The sequence below is a fragment of the Pteropus alecto genome, unplaced genomic scaffold, assembly GCF_000325575.1.
Source record: "Pteropus alecto unplaced genomic scaffold, ASM32557v1 scaffold69, whole genome shotgun sequence".
Lineage (NCBI taxonomy): Eukaryota > Metazoa > Chordata > Mammalia > Chiroptera > Pteropodidae > Pteropus > Pteropus alecto.
This window is the reverse complement of record NW_006494610.1, coordinates 9,646,844-9,665,734: the sequence shown is the minus strand read 5'-3', so window position 1 is coordinate 9,665,734 and position 18,891 is coordinate 9,646,844. Positions and strand designations below refer to the sequence as shown.

General features: G+C 33.0%; 1 protein-coding gene across 1 annotated transcript; it reads left to right on the top strand.

Annotated features, from left to right (window-relative positions):
- The first annotated feature begins 16,874 nt into the window (after positions 1-16,874).
- On the top strand, positions 16,875-17,759 carry LOC102885895 (ADP/ATP translocase 3-like). The gene has a single exon (XM_015599806.1). It carries the CDS (start codon positions 16,875-16,877, stop codon positions 17,757-17,759), a length of 885 nt encoding a protein of 294 aa, XP_015455292.1.
- Positions 17,760-18,891: the final 1,132 nt, after the last annotated feature.

Here is an 18,891-nt window from a genome sequence, read left to right as displayed (position 1 = left end):
ATTTTCATATGTTAATTGTATAACTTACCACTTTACGAAATTCACTTATGCACTAGTTTTTCCACTTACTTTTTGAAAATTTCCAGATATCTAATCATTATAAGAATTATATAAAAGAATTACAGCAATCTCATGACACCCATGGTTTAGTAGACTAAGGTGGGTAATCATATAAGTGTCAACAATAGAAGTATAAAAAATATGCTTTATGAGCCTGTAAGGAATATACCTTAGTATGCTTGAAGGAAGGTAAAGAGGCTTCATGGATGAAGAATCATGTTTCTTTTTGTTTTGGTTCGTGGTAGGCAGATTAATGGCCATCTCAAAATGTCTGCATCCTAATATCTGACATCTGTGGATATTTTACTCTACAAAGTAAAAGGAACTGTGTATATATGATGAATTTAAGGAAATTGAGATGGAAAGAGCGATCTGCTGAAGAAAATACAAGATTAACATAAATCTGGCACACAGTTGATCTAAAAGCCATAGATATTACATCTATTTACTGAGTAGTAGTGACCAAAAAAAAAGTCCTGTTTTTCTTGGAGGAAATTGAGTAACTATATATACATCAACTTGAGCCAAGCAGTGGAGTAGTGACAGCAGATTTTTTTCTTGATTAGTATTTTATATAAAGCATTTGACTACTATCAAGAAATGAAAGTTAATGGCCCTCTTTTAACACTTCACAAAACTTTCCATTACATGTAAGTGGAAATGGGATTTATTTAGTTTTTCTCTTTTTTGAGTAGTATTTAATAAATTAAGCCAGCTAGCATAATTGCATCTGACATTGGCTGTGGAGCATAACATATTGCTGAAACATTTTTATAGACAAGACATGAAGAAAGGATGTTGAAATATATATCAAAAATTATGCAAATTATGATACTAGTAGGGATGGAAGGATACTTTACAAAGAAGTAAAGAAATAAAATACTAATCTGAATTTCAAAGATTCTGCTTTTACTGGCTTGAATTTTGGACTTTCAAGGTTTAAAAGAAAACAATGAGTTAGAAAATTAGGTTAGAAGATCAGACAAGTTCAAGTAAGAGACTTAAAAAAAATTACCCGAGAGATAACTTTATTCTCATCCTGTCTCCAGGGAACACAGTATAAGACAAAAGAAAAAGAGTTATACTGTCACAAAACAATTTCAGTGCATAAATAAGAATAAAGTAGCATATTAACTACTTAGTTATTTAATTAATATTGCATTGAACACAATTCTTCGACAACAATAAAAATAATATCAGTTCTCATCCTTTTAATTCCACCAAGTTCATTTTTGAGTCTCTAGAAATTTTCCTATCCTACAGTGTTCTAAAATCTATTAGGCACTCAACTATTCTTTTTATTCAAAACAATAGTTCTCAACTCTTTAAGACTAAATGTTACTCCTTTATACTACTGAATTATCTATGCAGAAACTTTGAAGCTGAAGATCAGAATTCACACTTTTTAAAAGTTTCTTCATAGTTTCGGTGTACAACTACTTACAGGAAACCCTGAACTAGGGAACTTGTAGCCAGTGCAATCTCTAATCCTTTCCACTCTGTCTTCTAAGCATCGTAGTTTGTGCTGCTAATCTACTGGGACTGTTGGTGAGTCTAGCAAGTGTCATTGGTTGAAATCTAAAAACAGAAGAACAGAGAATTCAAGGGTCTTAATATAAGATACATAAGTAGGGAGGTACTGCTGATAAAATATTTATTTTAAGCAAACCAAATCAAACTTTACCTAAAACAATGCTCAGCCTTGGGAGCTCTGAGAAGTTTGTCTAAGGTCGTCCAGCAAGTTAGGTTCAATTTCTTTCAGAATTATGGTTTGAGTTTCCTGATACGGCTTCCCTCTTTCCTGCCCATACCACTCTTTCTGGTCTCTTCTTGGGCTGTGCAAACAATGAGCTATAAACTAAACATGAGTGAACATAGTCTTATGTCATAAATAAAAATTGATACCCAAGGAAACATGAGTCATATTTCCTTTCTATATTATAGTTGTAGTATAACTTGGTAATTAGATACGATGAGAAATACAATGCACAAATTTTCCCACTTTTGTTCCTTTCAAACAACACCATACCTTTCATACATATTATATTTCATACGTATTATTTCATAAGGTTATATGTTCTTTATTATAGCTTCCTAGTTTCCTAGTTTTTTGAATGTGTCATACTTTGTTCAACAAGTATCCTATTGATAAAATTTTGTATTGTGTAATAGAATAAATTATAGTTCCGATTCTTTACTCCCTTATAGTAATATTAAATGCATATCCTGCTCTCATGGCATGTGATGTAAACTGACCAAACCCTGACTTTGGCTAGGTAATTTACTTTGGCAAAGAGTATGTTAGGAGACCTGATGCAAGCTGAGTCTTGAGAAAAATTTATGTGTTTGGACTTGCTCTCCTCTTCATTTGTTCCATGTAGCCCACTGGTCCCAAGTAAATAACAACATAGGCAACTGATTTATACTCACCTGTGATCTGGAGCCAAGGCCAGAGGTTTCTCTCTGAAAATAGCAGAAGGCTGGAAAAAACAGGAGCAAGGAATAAATGAGTGCTTTTATAAGCCACTGAGATATGTTGTGGTTCATTATACAAAATTATTGTGACAATAGTTGAACAACATGGGATGTCATCTAAAAGTGGCTTGTTACAATTAATAGCATTGGCATAAACTTTTTCTGTATTTTCCCCAGTGTACTTTGGAATGGATCTCCAGAAATGAGATTGCTGTGTCAAAGGGTAAATGCATATGGAATTTTACTGGATTATTATAAAATGTTAAAATTCATTTTAATTTCTTACTTACAGTGTCTTTTCTGCAGAGCTTCATCAGTGATGCTGTTTTCCAACTTTGATTTTTATTTATCCTTAAGTGAGAAACAGTACTTAATTAAGTATTAATTTACATTTTTCTAATTACAAGCAAGATTGAGCCTCTTTATATATGAGTTTAATAACAATGTTTTGTTTTAATATAAGAAGACCACTGATTTCCATATATTAATTCTATAACTTACTAATTCACAAAGTTCATATATTGTGCTATTTTTCTGTTTACTTTTTCGAATTTTCCAGATATATAATCATATCAACTGTAAATATAGTTCATCTTCCTTTTCGATTCTTATGACGTGAGACCATTTTAAAATTCAGCCTTGGCTTTTGATATCAATGTACATCTTTAAATTTTATTTCTGAGACCTAAGTTAAAAGAAAGTCTTTTATTTACTCACCTCTTTGCTTACTAAAAAAATGTTATACTAAGGCATTATTACTATCTTCATTTTCTTACATTCATTTTTAGCTGTTTATGTAATTAATAAGAAAGTAGAACTCATCTGACAGTTTGCAAAATATTTCAATTAGTGACCTCCTGTTCTTGATTTGAAACTTAAGTACATTCTTAATAGACAAACAGAAATGCTACATTCTATAAGAAATTTCCTGAAGATTTCAGAAACCATCTAAAAGTTCTCTGTTCTTCCTCTAAGATTTATAAGTTTCTGTCATTCTCAATTCTGAAAGAAATTATTTCAAAGGTAAATCTTTTATTTTCAGGGGGTCTATTTGTCTTTTGAAACAGTCCTAATTTAAACTATATGCTTGTTCTCCCTCCTTAGAAAGTGTAGTGGGGGCTATAAAGAGGTCGTTTTGCTGTGGATGTGAAATGGAAGTAGCAAGTCCTCAGGTAAAGGATGTGGATTTTCCTGCAACTAAGGTCTGTATGAAACAGCCCCTACTGTAAAATCTTGGAAGAGAGACCTTTGCCATTCTTTGTGTCATATCACTTGAATACTCCCTTTAATAATAGTTAAGATTAGAATTATTTTTTGCTTTGATTGTTTGGTAGAACAATTTGATGAATCATTTGAGCTTCACTGTAGTAATAATTTTGATGACTATTTTGATTATTTTTGATGATTTCAGGACTATTCAGGTTTTCTATTTCCTCTTGATGATTCAGGTTTGGTCAATTTTGTTATCTTGGGGATTTGTTTGTTTCCTCTGAAATTGTCACATTTGTTGTCATATAATAGTTTATAATATTCTCTAATTATCTTTATGATATCTAGCTGCAGTTCTAGCTCCCTTTTCATTACTGACTTTATGTCTTTATTTTTTTAATTTCAATTGTATGAGTCTGTTTAAAAAACCAACTTTTGGCATTTGGATCCTCTCTATTGAATATATTTTATTAATTGCTACTTTTTATTATTTTTACCTTTTTTTCTACTTTCTATAAACTTAATCTGCTGGATGAGACACCATCTCACATGTATTAGAATGGCTATCATCAACAAGAAATGTAATAACAAGTGTTGGAGATATTGTGGGGATAAAGGAACTTTCACACACTGCTGATGGAATGCAAATTGGTATAATCATTATGGAAAACAGTATGGAGTTTCCTCAAAAAATCCAAGAATTAAATTACCATATGACCCAGCAATCTCTCTTCTGAGTATTTACCGAAAAAAACCTGAAAATATTGATTCACACAATATATGCACTCTGACTTTCGTAACAATGTTATTCTTGGTGGCTAGGACATGGAAGCAACCAACATGTCCTTTGATAGATGATTGGATGAAGATGTGGTACATATATACAATGGAATATTATTCAGTCATAAGAAAAGATAAAATACTGCCATTTGCGACATGAGTGGATCTTGAGATAATCATGCTAAGCAAAATAAGTCAGACAAAAAGTTGAAAACTATACAGTTTCACTCATATGTGGGATATAAAACTGAAAGCAACAACAACAACAACAACAAATATGACAGAGACTCATGGACACAGACGATGGATTAGTGGTTACCAGAGGGAAGAGGTGAGGGAGGATATAGATAAGGGTAAAAAGGATCAAATATTTGTTGATGGAAGGAAATCTAACTTTAGGTGGTGAATACACAATGCAATATATATATGACATACTGTTGAGATGTATACTTGAAATTTATTTGATTTTATTAACCAATGTCACTCCAATAAATTTTAATTAAAAAATCATCTTAAAAAATTTATTCTGCTGGATTTTTTTCTTAACTTCTTTCAGTCTTTCTCCTTTCTAATGTAAACATTTAAGACTATAAATGTTTTTCTTTAGTCTGGATTATTTAGAAATCTATTTCTTAATTCCCAAAGTTATAGGAATTATCTGTAGTTATTTTTGCATTTTAATTTATAGCTTAGTTGAATTTCTGGCTAAAAAACATATTCACTATGAAGTACACTTTTAAAATTTGTTGAAACTTGTTATATGGTCTAGTATATGGTCAATTTTTATATGCATTTCCTATATATTTGAAAAGAAGGTGCTCTACATCTGATCAAGGCAATATATTATATACATTAATTGATCAAATGACAATTATGCTTTTGAGAATTTATGTTTACAGATTTATTTTGGCTTCTTTTATCAATTAATGAGACATGTATTCGAGTCTGCCATTATAATTGAGGATTAAATTTTTTTTTTTTGTAGATTTGTCAGTATTTACTTCTTATGTTTGAAGTTTCCTTTTCAAGAGTTTACAAATTTATATAAATATATGATATATTTGATTATATTATTATTACGGCATTACCCTCTTTATTTGAAATAATATTCTTTTCCTTTAAGGGCAATTTTGTTTACTATCAGTATAACAATAGTAGCATTTTTTGAAAATATGGCTGCTGATATATATATTTATATTTTTTCCACTATTTATCTTCAAATTTCCTATATTTTTATGTTTTACCTACATCTCTTGCAAACAGCATGGAAGCTTTAAAATATATTATATAAAATTTAAAAAATATCTTCAATTACAGTAAACATTCAATAATATATTAGTTTCAGGTATATAGCATAGTGGTTAGACCTTACATAACTTACGAAGTGTCCACCCAGATAAATGTGGTGCTCATCTGGCATCTTACATAGTTATTAAAATACTATCAACTATATTTTTTGTGCTGTACTTTATATCTGGTGGCTATTTTATACTTAATCCTTTTACCTTTAAATATATTTTTAATCCAGTTTAACCATTTTGAATTAACTGGAATATTTAGTCCATTAACATTTCTTGTAATGAGTGATCTATTTGAGTTTGTATCTGAAATTTTTATTTTCTGCTTTTTAATTATCCTGTATTTATCCCCACCTCTGTCTCTCTCTCTCCCTGCTCCCTTCTTATTTCATTTTATTATTTCTTCACTCATCCCATTTTTTTTCCTTTTACTAGTTTGGGAGATTCATATGGTACTCTAATTTTTTAGCAAGTCCCTGGGTAATAGCAACATAAACACTTGCCAAGGTCTAGAGTTAATCAATGTCATCCCTCTTCTTGAATAATACAATAATAGTACTTAATTTCATTCATCTATTTCCATCTTATCATATATTGTAATTCTATTATATTAAAAATGTATATGATATTGCCATTATTGCTTTTTAAAGCTTTTTCAAACTATGTATTTTTAATTTATCCACAAGGTTTTCACTTTCTTATTTTTCTTTACTATCCTGCATTTCAGACCTTCCTTATTCTGTCTAAAAAATGTTCTTTACATTTTTCTTTAAAAAGTCAGCTGTAGTAAGCCCTTTGAACGTTGATTTGCTTGTTTGGCCCATCCTCACCCTCTTGCAACCATTTGATTGGAATCGTATTTTTTATTGATTTTTAAGATTTCTATATATATTATTTCTGGAAATACATCTTTTTTTTAATTCAAATATCTAGGTCTTTCTCTTTAGTTTCTTATTACTTGTATACATTTTCATACTTGACTTTTTTCTTGAAGTAAACATATTCATTTATTGTCTACTCTAATAATTTCATTATTTGAACATTTTATGAGCCTGATTTGCCCTCTGTTGTTTTTGCTTATTTTTGTTTATGGTGGTGAGATAGGCTGTGTGTTTATTTTTACTATGATAGGTTCATTTTCTTTGGAATTTTATCTATTGAAATTGAGGCCTAAAAATGAAAGGTAGCTTACACTAGAGAAAATTTTAATTTGCTTCTGCATATTCTTGGTTTGAGATTTTCCTGGACTTCTCATTTCTTTTGAAATTGGGCTGAAAAACTATGTGAAGTTCAACTATGATTTTAAGTCTTTAATTATTATTATTTTCTCTTTTATGGTAAGCACCAAGATCTAAGACAGCTGTTATTTCTTCATTTACTGGTTTATTTATTTATTCCCAGAGTTTATTTATTTATAATTCATTACTACATTAGTTATATAGTCTTTTGAGACTTGTCTAGTAAAGGAATTAGGCTTGCCCCAAAAAGGTCTATTCTTTGCCCAGATTTTAAGGATAGGCTTGGCCATACCCAACAGTCCTAGGATGTGAGCTGACCATGCCAGAAAGACCAACAATGTCACTTAAGGTTGGGGCTTTTGGTCATGTGGTGTCAGTCATCTAGAGGCTAAGATCCACCATGTGGGCAATCTATCAATCATGCTTATGCAATGAAGGCCCAATAAAAACTCTGAATATGGAAGCTCAGTGAACTTCTTTGATTAGCAATATACCATGTACATTATAATACATGGCTCTTGGGAAAATAATGTGTTTTGACCCCATGGAGTTAGGATATAAGAAACTCCATGTTTAGAACCTTCTTAGACCTCACCTATGAACTTGTTCCTTAAAGTGGTTTTAATCTTTATTATTTCCCTGCAACAAATTCTGCATGTATATGAGCTTTCAGTGAGTTCTGTGAGTCCTAACTGATTATCAAAACTGAGGGTGGTTTTGGAACCTTAGCAAATTACAGCTGCTCTCAGAAGTGAGGATGATCTTCTGAAAGACTTTGGCTCCTCTGGATAAGGCCCTGGATTTATTTGAGAACAACTAATTTGCTAGGCTTCCCACCTTGTCCATGCCCTGGGTTTAGACCCTTTTTATCTTCCTTCGGCAGGTTTTGGGTACCAGTGGCTTTCTCCATTTGACAAATGCATTGAAGATGACAAGCTGCTGTAGTCATTTGCTTCTTTCTCATTCTTGTCTTCACTTCTTTGCTTCCTGAAATTGTATTACTTTCTTGCTAGCTTAACAACACTTATGACTTTTACTTGTGTTTTTCATTAGTTTTAAAATATTTTTTCTAGTAGAAGAGTCAGTCCAATTATTCAGCTAACCATGTTACTGGAAATGGATGCTTATTTCTTTTAAAATGTTAGGTTTGAAGAACTTTTGGATAAGCAGGAGCCAATGATCAAATAGCTAAAATTATTAAATAAAGAAATGTACAACTAGAGCTGAAGAAGGAGTTTAGGAATGAAGAAAATAAAGAAAAGAAGTTTTTTTTTTTTACTAGTGTGTAGATGGCTTTGAAGCAGAAGGAGAAAATAAAAATATTTCATGCAAGTAAAAAGAATATTTAGAAAATATCTCAAGAATGAGGGAATTAATAATTATGATTCAAACAATAAAAGTCAGAGAGTTTAGTGGAAGACAAGAAATGAAGCATAGCAAATAAACTAAGAAAACACAATTCACAGAATTAATAAAATTAATTAGCATTCTAAGATGTTTTGTAGTTATAGTGATTTCAGTTATACGTAATTAAATTATTTCTAAAGAAAAATTAAATTTATCCTCTATCCAGATATATTAATAATTAAAACAAGTAATGAAATATTTGAATCATATTTCAGTAGTAAATCGTTGGGATTGGCATTCTAAAAGGTTTAATCTATAATTGTGAACTATAATCTATAACATGTACATAAAGACATCATAGAGATACTTATCAATGTTACGCTGAATTGTATTTTCTTGTGTTGATAGTGCATCAGCTAAGAAACTGGGATTGATTTCCTGAATATCATCTCAAGGCTTGAAATTTCACTATTTGTAAAGGAAAATTTTAATAGAATTTATGGGATTTTATAATATATATTAAAATATTTTTAATACTCAAGCTAACCACATAAATCCTGTATGTAATTTTGGCCAACAACAAAATGAAACAGATGGCAAAAATTCCAATCTTCTTGAATTCCCATAGAGTCTGATCCTACTATACTGGGCTCTAGTTTCTCCAGAGAAGGTTAAATCAGCTTTAAATCACCACAAGTAATATTGGCAAATCAGCCTCTCAATGTAAAAGTTGTATAAACCATGAGAATGTACAATAACAACTGCAAAACACAGGAGTGGAGAATTTAAGGCACAGGAATTGAGACATAAAGACAATCATATTGCTGAGCAGACATAAAAAGCAACAGTCCATATGATAAAGAGATTTTAAACAAGATCTTCTTTTTTATAAACAATTGTACACTATTTGGTGATGTCTAATTCAGATGCAAGCCAAATCCATTTTTTGGTTTAATTTTTACTATACTAAAAGATATTGTTCAATAGTTTAGTGTGTATTTACTTGTTTAACTTTGGGCTTTGCATCATATGGGACATAAGGCATCAGGCTTTTTGTTGTTATTTTGCGTGTTGGTTTTTTCTGGTAAAACCTTGGCTTCTCTGTGCTCACACAAGGCTTATGTGTTTAGGTGAAAATGTTTAGGTCAATGTGTTGAATATTGGCCTCTAACTATGTAAGTTTTTTGTCTGTCCTCATGACTTTCAGTTATACTGACTGTACAATTTGGACTTACTTTTTTATAATTGATTTGAGGATGAAATTAATTTTTATGAAACTTTTGGCTCAAGTATTGCTATCCTAAACTAGATGCATTTTGCTGGTCACAATTTGTCATCTAACACACTCTTTGTGCTTTAAGTGAGGCATAGTCATTTTATTTTTTCCTATCATAAATGGCTATGGCATAAAGTACATTCTACTTTGGAGAGAATGATTGAAGCTATCTACATACATAAAGCTCTTTGGCTGAAAGGTGCTGTTTTCCTAAAATAGATTTTCATTATTTATTGACACACTACCCTATAACGATTTTTCTAAAGCACTTTTGATCTGTTTAATAAATATTGTGTTTTCATTTCAAAGTATTTAGCATGCTGAAAAAATTTCCACTTAAAAAAATTATCATAATGGCCCTTCAAAAAAGGTTTTTGTTTTTTTGGGGTTTTTTTGTTTTTGTTTTTTAATAACCAATGATGAAACATGCTCTACTGGACAAGGCAAGTATCTGAGAACAAATCATGGCTTGTTTGTGATCATTGTTAAATTGGTTAAAATAGCCAAAGTAATTAATATACACTAAAGGAAATCAGTGGTGTTAAATTTGGGAGAGGAAAGGCAAGAACATTTACAGTCTAAAATTTAACCTTTGCTCTGTCAAAGTAAGGATGTCAAAAGCCATTTTTAATATAACGCTAGGAAGAGAAGGTTAATTTTAAAATTCTGTTAATGATAGCTAGGTACATGAAATTCGATAAATCTCTGCTGAATGTATTAGCCTATGAATATTTTAATTTGTATTGTCTTAACCCAGTCTTAGGGCTGGTAAATAAATAGTCTATTGATAAAAAAAAAAAATGCCTAGAATAGTACTTTGTACATCATACATGGTACTAAATATCTGTTTCATGATTTAACAAATTTAAAAATTATTGTCTATCCCACAGTGACCAATTTATGGTTGACTAATTTCTTAAACCCCCTGGACCCATGTATAAGTCCTTGATGCCCCTGTTCTGTCTTTCAATTCTTATCAAGTCTTGGAGTTCTTGTGACCAGAAAGCATATTTCTTTGAAGGAGGTCGATATTTTAAGAAGAGTTCACACTCAGCTAATCAGTGTGTTCTTGATATTCAGTTATTCTTTTCTTGTTAAGTTCTACATTTATTAATTCGAATGTCAACTTCTTTGAGCCAACTTCTCTGAATACCTTATATAAAGTAGCCACAATACCCCTGCACTTTATTATATACTTTTAAAAAAAAATTTGCTGGGGCTTAGTGTCATCTAATATTGTCATGTTCATTGATTTGTTTACTTTTGTATTTTCTTTTCCCCCTATCTAGAGTGTAAATTTGCTTATCTTATTCACTATTAGATCTTTAGATGCATGTTGGCATATGATAGGCACTAAATCAGTATTTATTAAATATATGCCTAAGCTCTTAAAATGTGCAATCGCCTATAAGGAAGAAGGAATAAAGCATCTATTGGTATTCTTTTTTCTGCCATATAATTTGTAACTTTTCTAATAAGTTTCTGACAACAAACAGAATGACTTTTTTAAATGTATATAAATATTCTTCATCTTTATTCTAGCAATTTGGTGTAGGGAGATGCTACTTCTGGATATTATTTAAACAGTGCCTTTGAGGAATAGTCAAGATTCCACCAATTAGAGAGTAGTTGGGAATTGCTTCTATCTGAGTGGAAAGATGTTGTGCAGTCTGAATATTGAAAATATTTGGAGATGGAAGAAAGTTATTTTATTAATGTGGCAGTAGCAAGGAATTTTCAAGGGGTGAAATTATTTTGATGATGAAAATTGCAGCTTACAAAACTAGAAGCAGATTATTAGATATAAAGTGAAGCTAAATAAATAAGAGTGAGTATAATAGCACATTTAATAAGTTTGTTGGAAAGGATGAAAATTGAAGAACTTTTTAAAAAGTATATATATTTTATTTCTAATAAGACTTACCAGCATGAATCATCACCAAGACCCATTTAATGATTTAATTCTCTTATTAATTATTTAATTCATATAAATTTCTAAATGGTTTGTAAGAAATATTTAGCAGATTTATACTACTGCAGTGAAATATTAAGAAATGGTTAATTTTGAGTTTAATGGTCCTTGGATTTGACTGGCCAATATTCAAAATGTTATTACTTTTGCTAATAATAAATGGGGTTGGAGAAGATTAATTGATTGGCAGGAGTTTACTGACATTTTAAAAAGTTATCAAATTGTTGCCTGGTAATAAAAAATCTTTATTTTGTGTTTACTATAGCACGTGAGATAAACTGCTTAAGATGGTTTTGGGTTGGTTGTGGTATAGAGTGAGTGAGATGAATATGTTTTAAAATGACAAGTCATATTTCATAAAAATCCTCTTGAGTTTAACAAATAGATTGTTTTTGTTAATAAAGGTGTAATTGTATTTAAAAAGATAATGGGAGAAATAATTTTACTTGATGGAGAAAATTATTAGGCTCCTAGAATTCTTTCTTTAGGGTGATAGTGAGTGACCTTTAACTTAGGTTCCACCAAGATTATTAAAAATGGCTAGTTATGGAAAGTGATTATCTTTTGAATTAACCACTGATTATCAGATAGTTATATAGAATGTCAGTTTCAGGAAAATAATTAGATAGTAATTTGTTTTAATGTCTCCAACATTTACAGAAATGTCCAGAAGCTATTAATCTCTGCAGTGTAGAATGTCTCACATACTCTACTAATTCCTCAAGAGATTGAATTCATTTGGAAATAAGGTCACTTTGAAATGTCATCTTTGAACAAGTAGCTTATGGTGAACTCTTAAAATTATGATTACAGCACTTTCTGCCATTTTAGTTACATGGGAAGAAATGAAATTATAAATATTGTCAATAGTAAAAATCACAGTATTTTTGATGATAGAGATGGGAGCAATATAAAATAGTAAGCAATAGTTACATAAATAGTAAAGCGGTATATTAGTTTCAACATGTTTAGTGCCCTCTATTGGCTAGGTTCTTTCACACGTAATATCTAGTCTCACAGTGATCTTGAAAGATAGGTAAAATTATCCAAATTATTGGAATAGAAATTCCCAGCTCAGAGAGATTTAATATCTTGTCTTTTGTCCCACACTTAGAATGTTGCAGAACTAGAATTTTGACCCAGGTCTCTACTCTAAATAACGTGTTCTTGAAGATTAAGTGTATTTAATGGCTACGAGCCTTAGTTTCTTCATCTGCAAAATTTCAATATTAATATATCTTTCTTAGAATTTTTAAGTAATAAGATAAAACAAATGCATATAAAGTACTGAGCATAGTGTCTTCCCATAGAAAATGCTGAATATTATTTTTATTTTTGTTATTATGATCATTTTTAATATTTTATTTTGAAGTAAATCAGCTATTCAAGTTTTAAATCTACCTCTAACTTTTGTGCTATTTATTTTGAGGGACATTTTACTGATTTATTTGAAAATTAAAATTTGCATAGAGAGAAAAAATAAGTATATTAGTGCTATATATTTTGTTTCCTGAGAAATTTATATTTTCATGAAATCTGTTAAATATTAATATATTTTATTGGTTTTCCATTAAATATGGTTTATCAAAATTACTATGTTGTCATAAGAACACATGGCATTCAGCCACAGGAAATAACAAAATTCGGGTGGAAGAGAGAGAAAAACTACAGAGATGATCCCCATCATTCTAAATTATTTTATATGCTCAGTAGCTTTTTGTTGCTGACAATACCTTTTCTACATGATTTATTTTTCTTAATTTTCTCTCATTTTCTCCCATTGTTATGAATTTATCAAAATAACACTTGTTAAAGGGAGTGTATGGTGCTGAATGGTGAGCCCCTATTCAACAACAAAAGACAAATTGAAATAGAGCTTATTACTCACAAGTCTTGGAGAAAGTACCAGGCATGCCTTGAGGGGCCACATGGGGAAATTAAGGCAGAATACAGTGAGAGAGAGAGAGAGAGAGAGGACTTGGGATACCATGTTTTTGTTAGGGTCTGTGGGTAGAGTGCTTTGGGGGTTCCCAAACTAAGATCAATTGGTCAATTCAAAAGAGTGGGATTTGGATAGGCTCCATAATGGTCTCATCTAAGTGCAGCATAAGGTGAAGTTCGTGGGAGGCAAGGAAGGCTGTTGATCACAGGAGCTATTGGAAAAGTCATATCAGAAACTAACAGTTGCTTGTGACTCTGCCTGTTGCTATCTAGGATATGCACTTACATGAGCGGCTAGTGTCAGATTAAGGTCACTGCAGAGCATTGGCCAAACTGGATTATGAGGCAGCACTACTATGGAGTAGTTTAGCTAAACCCTCCACCCTCATGCATTACTTATGTTTTTCCACAGGTGCATATGTAAGTTTACATAATTGGTTGTTGTAAAATAAATTAGAGTTTATAAAGAAATGAGTGGATGGCTTTGAAGTATTCAATAAGATTCATTAATTAACAAAAATTTAAGTTCTTTTGGAAACCACAAGCATCGTAAATTCATTTAAATGATAATTCAACTTATAATACTTTAATTAACATTGAACCACCAATCAAAATGAAGCATAGTAGTGTAAGAAAAGTGGAAAAATAAGAGTAAAATTGTTTAATAAATTTTCTAGAAAAGTCCAGGGTGCCACATGTAATGCAAATAGCACTGTAATTAGACTCTAGTTACTTATTATAACATTACCTCTGTTACTAATTAACTGCCTCTAACTTAGGGAAATCATTTAACTTCAGCTTCCTTATCTGAACCATGAAGTAGGTGAATTAAATGTATGGTTACCAAACTATTAAGAAGCCATAATATACTCTTCAGAATTATTCAGACACTTGCAACAAGTACTGAAGCGAGATTTTTGGATTTCCAAACACTCCTGTTGAATTTATACAACAACACAATTCCAACTATTCCTGTTGAATTCATACAGCAACATAAATGTCCTGATCTGTTGAGGATCCCAGAATATTTTCATTTGTAAGGAAAGACTTACACTACCAGCAGTGTTTAAAAAGCAATTTGATTTCTAAGGTCATTTTTAACACTGAGATTCTCTTTTCCATTATCCTAAGTGGGGAGATTGACTCTAAGAGCATATTAACTTTGAGAACATGTTTTTCACTTTAAGAAAATGATTTATAAGGAAAATAAACTTTATGCAACTGTTTTGCATAGTTATGAACGTTTAAGTATTTATAGGGTCAAAAACTGTTGTGCCTTTTTTACAATTTTTCTTTCATATATGTGGTCTGTTTTTTTGCTATTTCGAAAGTAACTCTTACATTTTAGAGATTCATACTGAAATATTTACCTATGAAAAGGTGTTATATTTGGCATTTGCTTCAATATAATTAGGAATGTGGCTGAATGAGTTCAGTATAAATAAAACCAGATAGCTCAGGAGTTGATAATTGTTGACATTAGATAATAGAAATGAAATTTCACTGATTATTGTAACATTTGCGTATGTTTGATTTTTTCTTTCTAAGAATACTTTTTTAGAAGAAGATTCTACTTGAGAAGAATTAATTTATTACAGGAGGTTTCATTCTATAGCCAGGAGCAATTTCTGATCCATTTAGGCATCACTGAGCAGACCCGTTCCAGGTGATTTAACTATGTCTTAAATGGAGTTTCTTTTTCTTTAGCTAAGTTATATTGCACCTTTTACTTTAACCGTTAATTTACAGATATGTACATAAAGAGGTTTTAGATGACTGTCATTAAAATCCTTTGTTGCTATCACCTCGGCTCATTCCCCACTCAGACACATACACTTTTAAATTAGTTTAACAATTGACAATTCTTTTATCAGTTTAGTTATAAACATCTATACTTAAAAAAAAAAAAAAAACAGTTTTAATAGTGTAAAATGACTCCTTGTAGACCATTAGACTCTGCTGTATTATTTTCAGGCACTTAGAATTACTGAATAGTACACCCTTTACTTCTACTGAAAAGATGAATTTTAGTTTTATTATGGTTCTGGTCTAGAATGTGATGTTCCCACTTGTACAGTTACTAAATCAGTCTTCTGTCAATTCAGAAATCTGGGAAATTGAAACCATTTTGCCTTTACTTTTAAACATTGCTTCATTTCTTTTTCATTTTGAAACTGCTTTATTGTGTGTCACTGTTTAATAGATGACCAGATGGTGCTATTTAAAAGTTTCAATATATCCTAAAATCCAATTCCAATGAAAAGAACATCAGGAAAATTTACAGTAGTGAAAGTTATGTTTTAAAAACTTGTTGTCATTATATTTACATCAGGGATATTTGTAAATCATCTTCATTATTTTAAAAATAATTAAGGGAAATCTTCACTGAACACAATTTCCCCGTAAATTAAAGAAAACATGCAATTATATATCCCTATTCGTTATGAGAGTGATGCATTTAAGTCATTAATTGTAAATTATCTTTTCATATTCATACTACATAACTTGTAGATTAAAATATTCATTAGTATAGAATTTAGAATATTTTAATATATCTACATTAAGTTTGAGAAATACTATACTTGGAAATTGGACAAAGAAAGCTGACACCCATGTCATACACCACTATTACAGTGATGTATCTACCCCGGCTCACATCTATGGCCTTATAGTTCCCTTGGGACAAGAAAACAGAACAGGAAAAATGCTGAACTTGGTTCATGGATGGGTCAAATTGGTGTGTAAATTCAAGCCATATCTGCTTGAATAAACTATTACTCTATAGTTCTTAGGGTTGACTTTGAAAGAAAGTGGTAAGGGAAAATTCCCCCAGTGGATGGAGATTGTAAGAGTGCTCTTGGTCATCCCACTTAAATGAAAAAAAAAGTGGCCTGAGGTTAGAATTTATAATATTTCATGGGTCTTGGCAAATAGGCTTATACATGGACTGATAAGATTGGGTACTAAATGCGAAGCTCATGTATCACATGCTAGGGCCTACTGGATTGCATTCTCCATAGAGGAGTAACTCAACAATCAAATAGAATGACTTAGCTAGTAGACCTCAGTCTACTTCTGCCATTAACCACTCATATTCTGTCACAATGGGTTCATGAACAGAACAGACATAGTGGCAGACAATAGCCGTACCATAATGGGATCCCACTCACCAAGATTGGTTAAATCCTTTCAGTCGCAGTCTCAGTAGCATTGAGCCAGCCCTCGGTCTCAGCGCCTTCACTCTGTTCCGCGCCTGCTGCGCTGCCAGCTGTGCCACCATGATGGAACAAACCATCTCTTTTGCCAAGGACTTTCTGGCTGGAGGCATCACTGCCGCCTTCTCCAAAACGGCCGTGGCCCCAATTGAGCGAGTCAAGCTGCTGCTGCAGGTGCAACATGCCAGTAAACAGATTGCGGCCGACAAGCAGTACAAGGGCATCGTAGACTGCATGGTGCGCATCCCCAGGGAGCAGGGCGTGCTGTCCTTCTGGAGGGGCAATCTGGCCAACGTCCTCTACTACATTCCCACTCAAGCCCTCAACTTCGCCTTCAAGGGTAAGTACAAGCAGGTCTTCCTGGGGAATGTGGACAAGCACACGCAGTTCTGGAGGTATTTTGCTGGCAACCTGGCCTCCGGCGGGGCAGCAGGAGCCACCTCTCTCTGCTTTGTCTACCCGCTGGACTTTGCCAGAACCCGTCTGGCAGCCGACGTGGGGAAATCTGTAACTCAGCGGGAGTTCAAAAGCCTGAGAGACTGTCTGATGAAAACTGTCAAGTCTGACGGCATCCGGGGCCTCTACCAGGGCTTCAGCGTCTCAGTGCAAGGCATCTTCTTCTACCGGGCTGCCTACTTCGGCGTGTACGACACCGCCAGAGGCATGCTTCCCGACCACATCGTGGTGAACTGGATGATCGCCCAGTCTGTGACGGCCGTGGCTGGCACCATCTGTTACCCCTTCGACACCGTGAAGCGGCGGATGATGATGCAGTCAGGGCGCAGAAAAGCCGATATCATGTACAGGGGGACCATTGACTGCTGGCTGAAGATCTTCAAGGAAGAGGGGCCCAAGGCCTTCTTCAAGGGTGCCTGGTCCAACGTCCTCAGGAGCATGGGCGGTGCCTTTGTGCTGGTCCTTTACGATGAGCTGAAGAAAGTCATCTAGGCTCGTCCCCTCGCCTAGACACAGGGACCAGGAAGATCGTGTAGAATACTGCACTATTACGGATCACTGACCTTCCAGAAATTCTAGTGCCCTTGCCCGACCATATCATGCGTAGAGGACTGGTGAGGGCTCTAGAACGAGGGCATTGTGATCGTGATCACTCACACCCTGGTTCCACAGACTGATTACAGGAGGAGGGGAATCCCAGCTTCTTCAGGGCAGTTTCCCTACCCTGGTGCTTGTATGCCCGAGCTGTGTTTAAGTATTTATTTAAAGAAAATCATGTCTCTCATTTGTACTTAAGCACTATACTTTTATGCACAGCACGTTACTTGCAATTACGTTCTATGTTGAGCATTCTGCTGCAAATAATGAAAATGGGACATGGGTGGGGGCGGGGGCGGGGGAAGAAAAGAAAAAAGACTGGTTAAACTACTTCTGCTACTAAATATTCAACATGCTAGCACTAAAGACCAAAGCTGAGACAATCATTAAACACCATCTCTCAAGGAGTCTCAAGAACCACATTGTGGCAAATTGATCCCATTGAATCACTTTCACTCTAGAAGAGATTACATTTCAGCTTGATTTGAATCAACACGTTACTAGTATAGACTTGTCTTTCCTTCCTACAGGGCCTCATTGAGAGCACTATTCCAGGGTTTATAGAGTACTTGATTCAATATAGATCCTATGTAACATCACATTAAACAAAGGACTCCCTTTACAGCAAAGAACAAGCAACTGTGGGCATCTGACCATTGGCTACATTTGTCTTATCACATATAACATGATCAAAAAGTTTCTGGGCAGGTTGAATAATGGAACATTCTTAAAAGGCACAGCTAAGATTTTTGCTTATAAATGATATCCTGAAGGGATACAGTGACATCTTCTAGAATACAGTATTAATTAATGATTGTACACTATAAATTAATATCAGGTCCTATAGATATTGAATAGATGGGTATAGGAAACAAGGGGTAGAGGCTGGAGTAGTCTCACTTAGCATCATTCACAGTGACTCATGTGGAGCACAAATGTGCTTTCCATCACTGCAGCTCTAGGCTCTAATGTGCATATGCATTCAGGTTTCTACAGAGGAAATCTTTCTATCAGAAAACATGGAAAG